Below are 12,201 nucleotides of genomic sequence, written 5' to 3'. Positions count from 1 at the left end.
GATAACTCCATCTAGAAAAAATAAAAATATGGTTTTCTCTAAATCAATTTTGTAATAGGCACATTTAAAATTGATATCAAGTAAAAATGAAATACAAACTTTAGAAACAAAATTGATGCCACGCTGAAAACAAATTGGTTCATAGAAGTTTTTGCACATTATTTTAAGTGGAAGGAAAGCTGCTCTTTGAATTATCATAATATTTACTCCAGTTGAACCATTTTTGCGCTTCAAAATTAGTTAAAAGAACAGAATTTTCAAACAGAAAGCGATTCTACTCCTAAAATATTAATTAAAACAAGTATAATATAATATATTACTTTTTTGTTGAAAACAGCCAATGCATCTGAAACCCTCATGCTCTCCCAGTTCTTCGGAACAAGCTGTTGTCTTGAAAGATTAGGTACCAGAAAGAGACTGTGCTGTTCTTGAATTTCTATAAGTTGTGACAAGTGCTCTCGCAATTTCACAGTTCTCGTGGGTAATGTGTATTTTTCCTGGAACCATTGGGGCACAAATATGTTGTACTTCAGCGCCATGCGCTTCACAGCTTTCAATGCGTGTGGCGGATCAGACGTAACTACTAAATCACGGGATGGGTCTGCTGGATGTGCAGTAGTCACATTCACGCCAGAGCGGTTGGCATAAATGTTTGCGCACCGCCACATGGCTATATTGCTTGATCCCATGTCGGAGGATATTGCTGCGACGAAGCAACCATGATTATGCAGCTGGGAAATTACGCTGCACAAATATGTCCACAATTTCTGTCCGTCCATTGAAGGGCCTATAATTATTTTAAAAAAATTTACAAATTTATTTTTTCGTCAACAACTAAATATCCTAAATATCTAATTCTATACCTGTGAAGTCGTATGCAATAAGTTGCTTCGTATGATACTTCACTGAGCGAAGCATTACTGTGTTCACATGAGTGGCTGCTTTAATTTCTCCCTCTGACGACTTAGTGAGGCTTTCAGCTTCGAGACCAATGAGCCTTTTAAATCTCTTGTCATAAAAGATTCCTTGCCTGAAAATTGTTATCAGAAAATATTCAAAGTAAATTACAGAAATTTCACCTCACTGCCATCTCGTCAAGGGAAAGTATTCCAATGTTCATATCAGGGACCTTCTTCACCTTTTCTTGAATTACTTTCAAGGCAGCATCCAAACAGCCTGGCTCAAAATCAATCTTTTCTAGGTTTTCTTGTAGAGTCCTCAGGCTCACTAATGGCCACTTGTTGCCATTTCGGGCTTCTTCGTAGCCCGTTGTGCCCATCCTCAGCCACAGCTTCATGCATTTATTTACTGTGTCTGCGCTCCACGGCTTGTTACATCTTTTGGTTTGGTCCGCTTTAATTCTTTCCAATTGGTCCTTATTCAGGAAACGGCTTAAGCCTTCTTCCAACTTGTCGTACTTAATTTTAAAATTTTATACTTTATATTTATTACATTCCAACTTGGATTTACCTCTTTCTTGAGCTCCCACAAGCAATTTTCGAGAAAGGCGACCTGTTTAGACGGATTCAGTTCTTGATGGCCGAGACCCAGAACTAAAGAGGCGATTTATATTAAGAAATAGGTAACTCCTGTGGTGTGAGACTCACTGTACGCTTCCTTCTTGTCATATTCCACACGAATCCCTTCATCCAAGCATGGAACAAACGGTCCTACAGAGGGGTGTAGTTTTGTGAAACTAAATTAAAATTAAATTCAATCAGATATATTTGAATTATACCTGGGACGGCCCCAGGGCACAGTTTTCGTATGGTGCGCCCAGATTCGGTCGACACCGAATACATGCACGGATGAAATTCGAGCTAAATTTTGTTAACTCATTAATAATATATTATAAAAGTTTCTGCACTCTGATTACGTGACACAAGCGTGACGATGCTGTTGGTTCTTCATCTCCACAATAGGACCTCCAGAGATTATAAAGGTCCCCATTTTTTGGGAATTTGAACAGACTAGGATTCTCCCCGACAGATAATCCTTGGTTCTGGCTCCGCTTTATTTTGCACACTTTGCAGATATGCATTTATAGAAGTGGGTACCTACTATAATAAATTAGAATAAAGCACAATAACTAGACCAAGTAATCAATTAGCTTATATGTTGGGAGAAATGTTTACCAAACAACTCTGGATTGCAAATTCCTTAATAAACTAAAAAAAATCTTGCCAAACTTTTCAATTTGAAAAATTTTGCTGCTTGTTTATCTATAGCTTGTAAGGCATGTTCATATCAGGCTTGTTTAGTTGTGATTTACCAACTAACATCATTCGCAGATTTTTAAATTCGGTAATTTAACATTAAATTTTTTGCTCGAAAGAATTTGATTGAACTTGAAATTTGAGAATAATTAGGATTCGGTAATTTAACATTAAATTTTTGCTCGAAAGAATTTGATTGAACTTGAAATTTGAGAATAATTAGGTAACAAAAAAAATTAGTTACAGAATAATTGAAATAAAATTACTCTAACTGAAAATTCGTATTCAGTATTGGTCAGGAATTTTTCAATTTTCAAATTATATGGTTCAAGTAAATATGTAGAGCGTATGCAAGAAAGGTTTTTCCGGCCCTTTCCTCCCCCGTCAGCTATATTCCTGTTTTTCTTCTTAAATTTAATTCCATGAAATAAAATGGTCTTTCATCTATTTTTATAACTTTTTATATCTGTTTTTGTTTTCTTTTAATTATTTGAAACTTCCATTTTGACATTTTAAAAGAATTTCAAAGTTTTTGAATTGTGTCTGAGTTGATATATAATTCCTAATTCATCTAATTCCCCTTTATGAACTAAACGGAAAAAATAATACACACCCCGCACAGAATTTAGCATCCAACAAAATATTTAGAATATTTAAAACACAAAAAATATTGCAGAAAACCCCGACAAAATGTTTTTAATAAAGTAGATTTTGTCGGTAAAATGCTTGTTTCTTCGACTAAAATTGTGCTTTTTTTTAATTTTACAGCAAAATTGTAAACGCCGTGGATAATTTTTTGGCTGAATATTTAATTACGTGAAATAAAGCAAACTTTTTAAAACAGCATCAGAATGAAAAGTCGTTTTATGAAATATTTGATATAAAATTGACCAAGAATGGAATTGTTTTGAAGAAAAATTCCTGAACAATATTTTCCTGTCCTGCCGTAATTCCAGGCCTAAGCAGGAATTCTTGTTTCCCTGTTTCCATTTCCTGTCAGGAATACGCTCTGGAATAAAGTATGAAATTTTACGCACCTCTAATTACAAAAGACTGAATGTTCATTAGCTTCTGCTTTGAAATGAAACAACAAGTTTAAATGCGAATTTCTTTATTAAATTTGCGATTGAGTTCCGTTAGGTTCAACAATGATCAAACAATATGCAACACCGACAATCAGCGAGCGAACAACGTTCGCCCCCCACTCCTGCCCCTCTCTTGGTGACTCTGGCTGTTGCTTCGCATCTCCTACCTTTACTCTCCTTATTGACACCTTGGTGGCAGCACCATCGTATTGTGTTGCCTCCGCCGTAGTTTGTAAACAAAGCGTCTGTACGTTAGCCGGCGAATTTTGGAAAATCCGCGATCATCTGTGACCACAGACTTAATTCGCGAGTGAATTTAATCGCAAAAAAGAACTATGTCGATCGGCGTGCCGATTAAAGTGCTTCACGAGGCCGAAGGCCATATCGTGACGTGCGAAACCAACACCGGCGAAGTGTACCGCGGCAAACTGATCGAGGCTGAAGACAACATGAACTGTCAAATGACAAACATTGTGGTCACTTACAGAGACGGTCGCACAGCTGAACTGGAAAATGTTTTTATTAGAGGCTCGAAAATTAGATTCTTGATACTGCCTGACATGTTAAAAAACGCACCAATGTTCAAAAGACAAGGACAAAAGGGCGGTGGTGGTGCAGCCGGCAGAGGAAAGTCAGCCATTCTCAGGGCGCAAGGTAACAGAAATTTCTTGGTGCATTCATCTGGAAACTAAATAACTTTTTAATTGCAGCCGCGAGAGGTCGAGGGCGTGGAGGCAGAGGAAGAGGAGGCAGTTGGCAAGGCCAGGGTGGCCCGGGAGGCGGCGGTGGCGGCGACAAGGGTGGCCGGCGATGAAAAGCTGATCCTGCATCTCACTGGCTTGCTTCGCGTTCATATTTTTCACTTCCAACTCGTATTAGTGAGGAATGAAGAGTCCTCTTTTAACAGCAAGCACATCATCTATTATTTTTTTTCTGTGAATTTGTCTGTAGAGAGGAACAAATAGATTTCGACGGTTATTCCTTGTCACTCCCAAACAAATCCAATTACATACACAAATTGTAATTGTCTACTAAGGTAAATAAAACTGGAAACCCCACTCAGTCAATTTCTTTTTCTTCAGAACTGTCACTAAAATATAAGATACGCCAACAAATTATTTTCAATTATATGATTTTATTGATTTTTACAAGGACTAAATATACACTAATATGCTACACAATAGATTATCCTTTCTTCACCACAAAATCCATAGAATGCAGTCTCGTAGTCAAGAACATTGCCTTTCTTGAATTTCAACTTGGCCTGTTACAAGTTTCTACTAAGGGAGTCGTTAGTAAATCATAAATTCCAAGTTACCATGACTGAAATTAGTACATACAGAAAAATAAAAATTTGCAACAAATCTTTGGTTGCCCTCACAACTAAAAGCCTTTAGCTAAAACGAAGAGCGTAGATGCAAAGAATAAATAATAAAATCTCACAGCTAGACAAGAAAGAATTGCGGCGGAGGCAAATCAAGACAGCAGATAGAGACTACGTAGAGATAAAATGATCACACAAAATGCTTATAAAGTAAAGCCAAGAAGGACTCCAGCATATTTTTTTCTATTAATTTTGACCCATCACATTTTATTATCACATAATTACGCGCATTGATCGTATTAACTCTAGGTGGACCAGTGAAATCTGGGAAAAGGCAACATTCTTCTTCCCTGGTTATTCGCACAATTTGCAGAAATCAAACTGATTAAATACACCACGCGATACATGCTTTGTTTAACGATGCTATACAGAGTAAATAAGAATAAATTAATTTCACTTTTTTTCCTTCGAGATAGTACAATAATTTTTGGGGAGGGCGGGGGACCTGATCACACCGTCTTACAAAAATGCTTTGAAATCTAACATGGAAGCAAGACAATCGAGAGCCATGACAATCGGCAGCGCGTGCTACATCGTCCGAGCGGAATTCATCCGAAAATGGTGCATTGATTCACACTCAATCCCAATGCCAACAAGTTGGTTTTAAAAATCTTTTTTTGAAACGCAACAAAACAGGCAAGAATAATTTAATTTTAAAAAGTATCATCATTGCCATAAAATGGGCATCTCATGTAGCAAATTTCCTGGACAAATTAAACACAAACAACCGATTTTATTTCCTCAAATCACACATTTTGGAAAAACTCCATTCGGACCAGAAACCTTGAGAAATAATTTATATCATCATAACGCCTCAGAGACGGAGTTAGGTGCTGCCGGCGGACACAATCGGCTTCTGCAGTTTGTCGTGGTGCGCGGCGTTGGCAGCGGCGGTGCTCTGCTGCTTGCACGCCTGCTGTCCATTGGGCATCGGCTGCGCGCCGCCATTCAAAATGAGCGTGCAGCCACCGGCGGCGGAAATCTGGCGGTAGCAGTTGGCGCACACCCGCACTGGCTCGTACAGCTGCTCTGACGGCAACGGGGCCGTGTTCCATGAGCAGTCGTTGCAGAAAATCTGTCCGCAGTTCCTGCAACAGGCGCTAATGGTTACGCGGGCAACGCTACATTACAAATGCGGTACACTTCCTGCCTCATTCATTTGTCATGCAAGTTCCCATTTATGAGGGAGAGAGAGAACGTGGTTTTAAATGATGATAAGGTGGAGTATACAGCTCATGCCACTCACTTGCAAAGAGAAGAAAAATCCATGCACGTCCTAATAAAATAAATAAACTGGATCTTAAAAAACTTAACCAAAGCAGAAAATCTAGAAGAGTATAATGTTTATTTGAAATCATGGCGTAGTAAACAGGGGCTCAAAAAGAGTGTATAATAGACAAGCCTAATTTATAACATCATCATGACAGAACCTGCAGTGGTGTTTCCGTCTGCCTAGCCAGAATTCGGTATCACATCCCATGCATCTCGTGACGGCGTGGTCAGGTATCCACCGCGTCGGAAACACGTCTTTCTCCTCCACCGTTTCCCAAGAAACGTCTGACGCAGGTCTTGAGCTCAGACTTCCGTTAGCGGCGTTCTCCGCGATGCTGTCCACGCTCTCTGGTATTGATCCCTATGGCCGAAATTATCAATAAATTAATGAGGTGCCATACATTGTCTTTGAGACAAAGTCCAAAATTAAAAATCGTCCTAAAATAATATCCTCAAGCGAGTCCACCGACATTGTCCTAAAAATAAATTCTACAGAAAAAACAGATTATGAACTAATATTATATTTCATCACACTGATTGAATTATTAGATAGATTCAGCGTCATATATTTAGATCGTTTGTTTTGTAAGAACACATTAAAATGATAAGCCTGCTTTTTAAATTTAAATATCGGAATTTTTATATTTATTCTGTTGTTGGCTGCTGTTGAAGACAGTTGTGTATTTACATGAGTAGATATGAGTAACTGTATGTTTGATTTAAAATGCTGTAGGATTTTTGTTAAGATTTTATATTTAAGTGTATTACAAGCTTTATCATGAAATGGGGTGCAAGGACCAAGGACAGTACATATTTTTAGTGCTTTGTACTTTAGGACATAGTCATTAAGAAATTTCTGTTAGGACATTGTACGGCAGGACAATATCACAGCATCCAAACTAATATTAATAATAGAGAAAAATCCACTCACCGTTTCGTCAGTCCGGTGGTCGCCATTGGACGTCCCTGGACTGCAGTGGTGACACACTTGTTGGATCAGAGCCATACGCGTCGTGTGCAGTTCTCTTTGGAGAGCATCAACTTGACTCTGGAAATACCAATTGAATTTCCCTTTTAATAACAGTTATCTTTGTGGAACTTACTTGGAAGTCGGCAAAAATATGTCTTAAGCGTGTTTGAATGTCAGACTGGATTGTGGACAGTCCGTCTAAGTCCATCTTAGAAGTAAGTATAGGTAAGGGCCGGTCAGGGAGATGACATCTGTGGCTGGCTCTTTGAGCCTCTTCCTCCCCTGCTGTGCTGTCGCTCCCTGCAAATTTAAATGGTTCTGTTAAAAATATTTCCACTCCAGACCATCATGTTAGGTGCTCTTACCTGGGGTGGGCGGGTAACTGGTAGGAGTAGAATAATGAGAGCTAGTTCTTGTATGGCCATTAGGCAGTGCTCCATTCCCATTACTGCTAAGTCCAAGAGCGTTTGACTCAAGCAAAAACCTCCGACTGGACGCACACACATGGCATTCTGTTGGATTTTGTTCGATCTGCAAACAAAATGAGGATATTTGGTTAATAAGCTAATTTTATGAATATAGGGAATAAGATCACATCTCCCCTCAAAAAATTATAAGGAAATTATCAAATTTCCAATGGAAGAAAAAACATATCTGGCAAACACGGAAGTTTCAGCTAATTCTGATTTGTTCATATTTTAAATTCAATCCATTCTAACCAGTATTTGCTGATTCTGCTGCAACTTTGGTGAATCCTCTCTGACGCAGGTCCCGTTGGTCATCTCGACCGGGACCAGAGTATCTGTTGAACTTTCCACCGAGGGCAGCGGTGGCGGAGGTGGAATTTCTGGGCTAGGAACTAAGCCGTCGACAACATCGCCATTTTCCGCGCTCTCAGCCTCTTCCTTCCCCTCCTGCTGCTCGTCCTTGGTAACTGGGTCACTGTCAAACAGTAGACTTTCAATGGTGCTGTGAAATGAAGAAAGCAGGGTTAAAAATGGAAAATACTGGTGCAGGTACACGCACCTGTCTGTTAGACTTGGTTGACTGTTTCTCCTCGTCTGGACTGCAGAGGAATGGAGAGCTTGCTGCAGATCCTCACATGAAGTCGACTTGGTGAGGTTTGGCGGCGGCGACGTGGGGGGTACTGCGTCCACTGCTCGCACCACGCCACCCAAGTATACCTCAGTCCATAATCTTAAATCACGCAAACTGCACAATGGCCACAACACCTGCAGGAAAACAACGTAGAGTAACAAAAAAAAAACACATGTATGTAACAAGAAATATTTAGCGCATCCAATAACAAGAATAAGATAGTTTTAACTTTATGAGATCATGTTTAAATTTATGTGTTTCAATAATCTGCAGAAAACATGTTTTGAGGGAGATATTATATTTTATCAAAAAACATTATTTTACCTGTTGGTTGCACGAATACAATAAATTGTGGCAATCAGGGTTTGCCTTGAGGAACCGCCACACCGACAGAGTTCTTTCCGCCACTCTGAGCTTAGCTCTCTCCCTCTGAGAGTTGCACAAGAATGTGCCAAACATGTTGGAGTAAACGTGTTGCGCCAGCCGCACCTTTGCAAAAGATAATTATTTGTTTTTCCAAAAGCAGCTGTTTGATTCTTACCAGATACGCGTGGCTGAACTGGAATGCGCACGGAAACTGAATTAGAAGCTGATGGACGCAGTCAAGCCACTGTAAAAACACCGGACTTCGCTCGTTTATGTCGTCTGTGGCTCCAGCTCCCAGTCCACACCGGTCGGCGAATTTGTGGCCAAAATCAATCCATTCACGCTCAACCAGCACTTGGAACCCCTGATAAACAAAATAAGATATTTTGACTACCTCAAATAAAAATTTAAATCATTCATCTTGCCTCAATGGTTCTGTAGTATGGATCTAACAACAGCTGAGCTAAAGCCGTGATTTGAGGAGTCCGGTCCCAACCATCCGAGCAGTGAACCAACACAGGCGTCGCGTCCCTGTCCAGGGCCACAGCCACTGTCACTGCCGCTCTTAAGATGGAAGCCAAAAGTTGGAACCACTTGCATCCTTCAAGCTGACTGAACCAACTGTGTGGAAAACAAGTTAAGCAAGTTTATCAAAAACAAAAGCCAATTAGAATTACTTTTGAGGGTCATCAAGGGCGCATAAGGTCCTCAGAACCTGACAGCTTTTGCGGACAGCGTGAATGTTGGAGAGGTTCATGAAGGCGATAATACAATTGGGGTAGTACTCTGCACATTCGCAGCCACCCCCTCTAGCCCGGTTGGCCACAGCGGTTGTGTATGAACGGGCGTCCACGATCACTACGTTCTGGAAACATATTATTATCATCTTTCACTGATTCATCAAGCTTTCTTAAGCACACTTACTTTAGACGAGGGCTGTGGCTGCGGCTCGTCGGCAAGCTCGCCTTCAATATTCGGGGTCGTTTCAGAGCAGGCACAGGCTTCTGCGAACGCTTTCATCAGATCCTCATCCTCTGGAGACCGCCAACCTAGCCAACCAACCTCTGGCTGACTGCTCCTCGCCAGAACGGCGCCATTTGAGTGCCTGTCACATTTCCAAGAGCAAAAATTTAATTAAAAAAAAATTCTAAGTGTATTAATGATTTTTTTAAATCGTTTGAGCTTTGCATGGGTAGTTATAAAGATTAAATTTGTTAAGAGGATTTTTTTTTGGTTACTCAAGAAGAAAGCAGAACTGTTCTTAGTTTGTTTTTATCAATTTAGAGCGCAACAACAGTTCATTCCCCCTAAAAAATTAGATATCTTTAAATTGAAATAGATAAAAAGAATACATAATGTATAACAGAATAGGAATTTTTGGCTCTGAGAGAAGAAAAGTATGTTCCAAAAATATTAAATAAAACAGCACAATTGTACATGTATTGCACAAATAGATGCATTAGTTGCTAAGCGGCTAATTGTAAGGAGCACAGCAAAACTAAGTGCCCAAACAATCCTAATCTTCATTCAACACTGCAGCAGATAAAAAGTGAAATCCTGAACTGATATTAACAGCTGATATGCTTGGCTTGCGTGCGATTCAAACGTAAGAAACACAGACCAAAAGGCCATAAATAATAATTATTGAAGATGCACAAAAAGTATATATATATTAATATACCTCCAAACGACAGCAGGTACTCTGCGAGCGCTGCGGAAGCGGGCCACAGCCTCCAATGTCACATCATTGATGCACGACGGCAGTAATATCAGCCGTGGATATGATTGACATAGATTATATTCGTAATTCAACTGGCTCACTCTCCAGGCTCCTGCCAAGTCAAAGCCGAGTCTCGCAATCTGCGCGAAAAGAGGGAAAATTCAACTTAACTTTGTTTGTCTTTGATCACTTCAAAATCACCTCTGCATAGAAATTTGTCTCACTGGAATCGACACTTCCAACCAATGCCGCACTGTCATTGCGGCCTCCCAATTTGCTCCACGCCTCCTCATCACCTTCTTCGCAGGCCCAAGCGTAGAATGGCAAAGCGAAAACTCGCTCCAACTCTCGAGGCTGAGTGGCCGCCCGACTAATTCTCCTTTGCCACTCAGTACAAGCCTCGCTAGAGCTGAAGGAACACCTGGAAGAAAAATTATTTAACTAATTAATTTTCCATTTCTTCACTTTCAAGCAAGAACGGCTTGCTCATTGACGCGGAAGCAGATTCTTTTTAAAATTGAAAGAAAAGCTTCTCTTATTTCACAATGGTTTTTTCTCATAATGCACCGCATGAAATGGGTTGCAATAAGAAAACCCCTTCTAAGGTTTCATTGCCAGTGACAGCTTTTAGAATGATACAATAACTCTGCTGTGCACGGTTAAATCATCAGAGCTTCTTAATAAAATTAAAGGTCAACCGGGTAATGTAGCAAGTTGTTTCAGTACACTACCTTACTGACTGCACGTCTTTGCATAATATATGCAGGTCTAAAAGATCTCTCACTTCTACCACGTCTATCACAGTCAGAGGTATGTTGTAAGTGCAGCGATTGCTTTGCAAGAAACATCTGAAAGAAGCGATTAAATTCAGTCAGCTGCTGTTTTTACTCGAATTTGCAAGGATGACCTGTAATTGGACAGGGCCAAAAGGCCGTTGTCGCCGACTCGGCTCAAATAATCGACATTCTCGCCGAAGACGAGCGGGAAAGGAACGTTGCATTCGGCCTGCTGCACATCCTCCACCAGGGTGGCCTCCTGCAGGCCATGCTTCGGGTACAGCTCAGAGGCGCTGACCTCGCAGAGAGACGGCGCACCTGACGGCTCGTCCAGCTCCGTGGTCATCGTCACTGCGCACAGAGAGAGGAATTAATCGTGATCATCCGAGGGAAAACTACGTATTGAGTTACACTTGTCGGGTAATAAAAGAAGATGGAATGAAAGAAAGACAGCGACCTTGAGCGCGCCAAGGCTCTCAGGGCGCTCTCATTCAATCAGGCAAAGTTTGTTGGCGACTAGACTGCTAATTAATGCGTATTTCATTCCTTTGGCGCGACAACCGAGAAAATGGAAAGTTGGATGTTGGCACAGTGGACGCATCCAAAAAAGGCAGAGCAATAACAATAATAATGGCACTTTCTGCACAATTGAGAGTGAGTAGGCACGCCTACTGCGTTTGACGACCTACTCAATTACATACAACTCTCAACATTCGATATTATTCGGCCTGATAAGTGCGGTCCGCGAAATGATAATCACGGTAGAAAAGGTACGATGACCAGGGCACGGTCGCCAGTCGAGGTTACAAAAGCAGTCACTGCCAGTGGCTGGCCGTGCGTGCATTTGTGATGGTGAAACGAAACGTCTAATCATTGCAATATTGTGCAGTATGATAATGACCCTTGGCAATTTGTTGTCCTGTGACGTCCGCCTTGACTGACACTCACCCCACAATTCCTGTGCCGACGATTTGTCCGCAATCACCGCCAGCCGTTCGACTTACTGATCCTTCGATACCAACTGCTGATAACACTGAATTAAGCCCATTTTTATGAGCACAGTCAGAACCAATAACAAATGCTCATAATGGCGACGCACGACGAAAAATACACACTCCGTGACGACACTAGCGACACCTGCTTGCGCCGCTTGCGGTAGTTGCGGTGTTCTGCGTGAAGCTGAATCGGACCGAAATTATCCAATTTGCGCCATCCGTACTGAATAATTCACATTAATTTAATGTGAAACATAACTGGATATTTATTATCTTTACAATTAAGTTCGTGTTTTTTTATCTAAAGTCGATGAGACGG

At 40.7% G+C, this 12,201-nt stretch overlaps 2 protein-coding genes across 3 annotated transcripts; one reads left to right on the top strand and one right to left on the bottom strand.

Moving 5' to 3' along the window:
- Positions 1-3,490: 3,490 nt before the first annotated feature.
- SmD3 (small ribonucleoprotein particle protein SmD3) lies at positions 3,491-4,363 on the top strand. The gene is made up of 2 exons (XM_065477595.1): positions 3,491-3,955; positions 4,012-4,363. The coding sequence occupies exons 1-2, from the start codon at positions 3,637-3,639 to the stop codon at positions 4,113-4,115; spliced, it is 423 nt and encodes a 140-aa protein (XP_065333667.1). The 5' UTR covers positions 3,491-3,636; the 3' UTR covers positions 4,116-4,363.
- A 53-nt stretch (positions 4,364-4,416) lies between these two features.
- On the bottom strand, positions 4,417-12,015 carry LOC135935328 (myotubularin-related protein 3). 2 transcript variants are annotated; one of them, XM_065477581.1, is made up of 17 exons: positions 11,836-12,015; positions 11,019-11,238; positions 10,843-10,959; positions 10,313-10,532; positions 10,073-10,251; positions 9,316-9,496; positions 9,069-9,256; positions 8,817-9,012; positions 8,567-8,755; positions 8,350-8,514; positions 7,954-8,159; positions 7,647-7,896; positions 7,293-7,458; positions 7,061-7,227; positions 6,889-7,005; positions 6,116-6,318; positions 4,417-5,773 (listed from the first exon to the last, which is right to left on the bottom strand). In XM_065477581.1, exons 2-17 carry the CDS (start codon positions 11,231-11,233, stop codon positions 5,512-5,514), a joined length of 3,021 nt encoding a protein of 1,006 aa, XP_065333653.1. In that variant the 5' UTR covers positions 11,234-11,238; positions 11,836-12,015; the 3' UTR covers positions 4,417-5,511. The 2 variants fall into 2 exon arrangements, with proteins under 2 accessions (XP_065333653.1, XP_065333654.1); XM_065477582.1 differs by lacking the exon at positions 4,417-5,773 and adding an exon at positions 5,815-5,961.
- Positions 12,016-12,201: the final 186 nt, after the last annotated feature.

The sequence above is a fragment of the Cloeon dipterum genome, chromosome 2 (genome assembly GCF_949628265.1).
Source record: "Cloeon dipterum chromosome 2, ieCloDipt1.1, whole genome shotgun sequence".
Classification (NCBI taxonomy): Eukaryota; Metazoa; Arthropoda; class Insecta; order Ephemeroptera; family Baetidae; genus Cloeon; species Cloeon dipterum.
This window is presented reverse-complemented; position numbering and strand designations above follow the sequence as displayed.

Excerpts from the sequence above, each read along its gene's own strand:
- SmD3 (XM_065477595.1), top strand. The coding sequence starts at position 3,637 with ATGTCGATCGGCGTGCCGATTAAAGTGCTTCACGAGGCCGAAGGCCAT. Across the intron at positions 3,956-4,011 it reads AGCCATTCTCAGGGCGCAAG|CCGCGAGAGGTCGAGGGCGT; the intron begins GTAACAGAAATT and ends TTTTAATTGCAG.
- LOC135935328 (XM_065477581.1), bottom strand. The coding sequence starts at position 11,233 with ATGACCACGGAGCTGGACGAGCCGTCAGGTGCGCCGTCTCTCTGCGAG. Across the intron at positions 10,533-10,842 it reads AAAGACGTGCAGTCAGTAAG|GTGTTCCTTCAGCTCTAGCG; the intron begins GTAGTGTACTGA and ends TTTTTCTTCCAG. Across the intron at positions 8,756-8,816 it reads CATACTACAGAACCATTGAG|GGGTTCCAAGTGCTGGTTGA; the intron begins GCAAGATGAATG and ends TTTGTTTATCAG.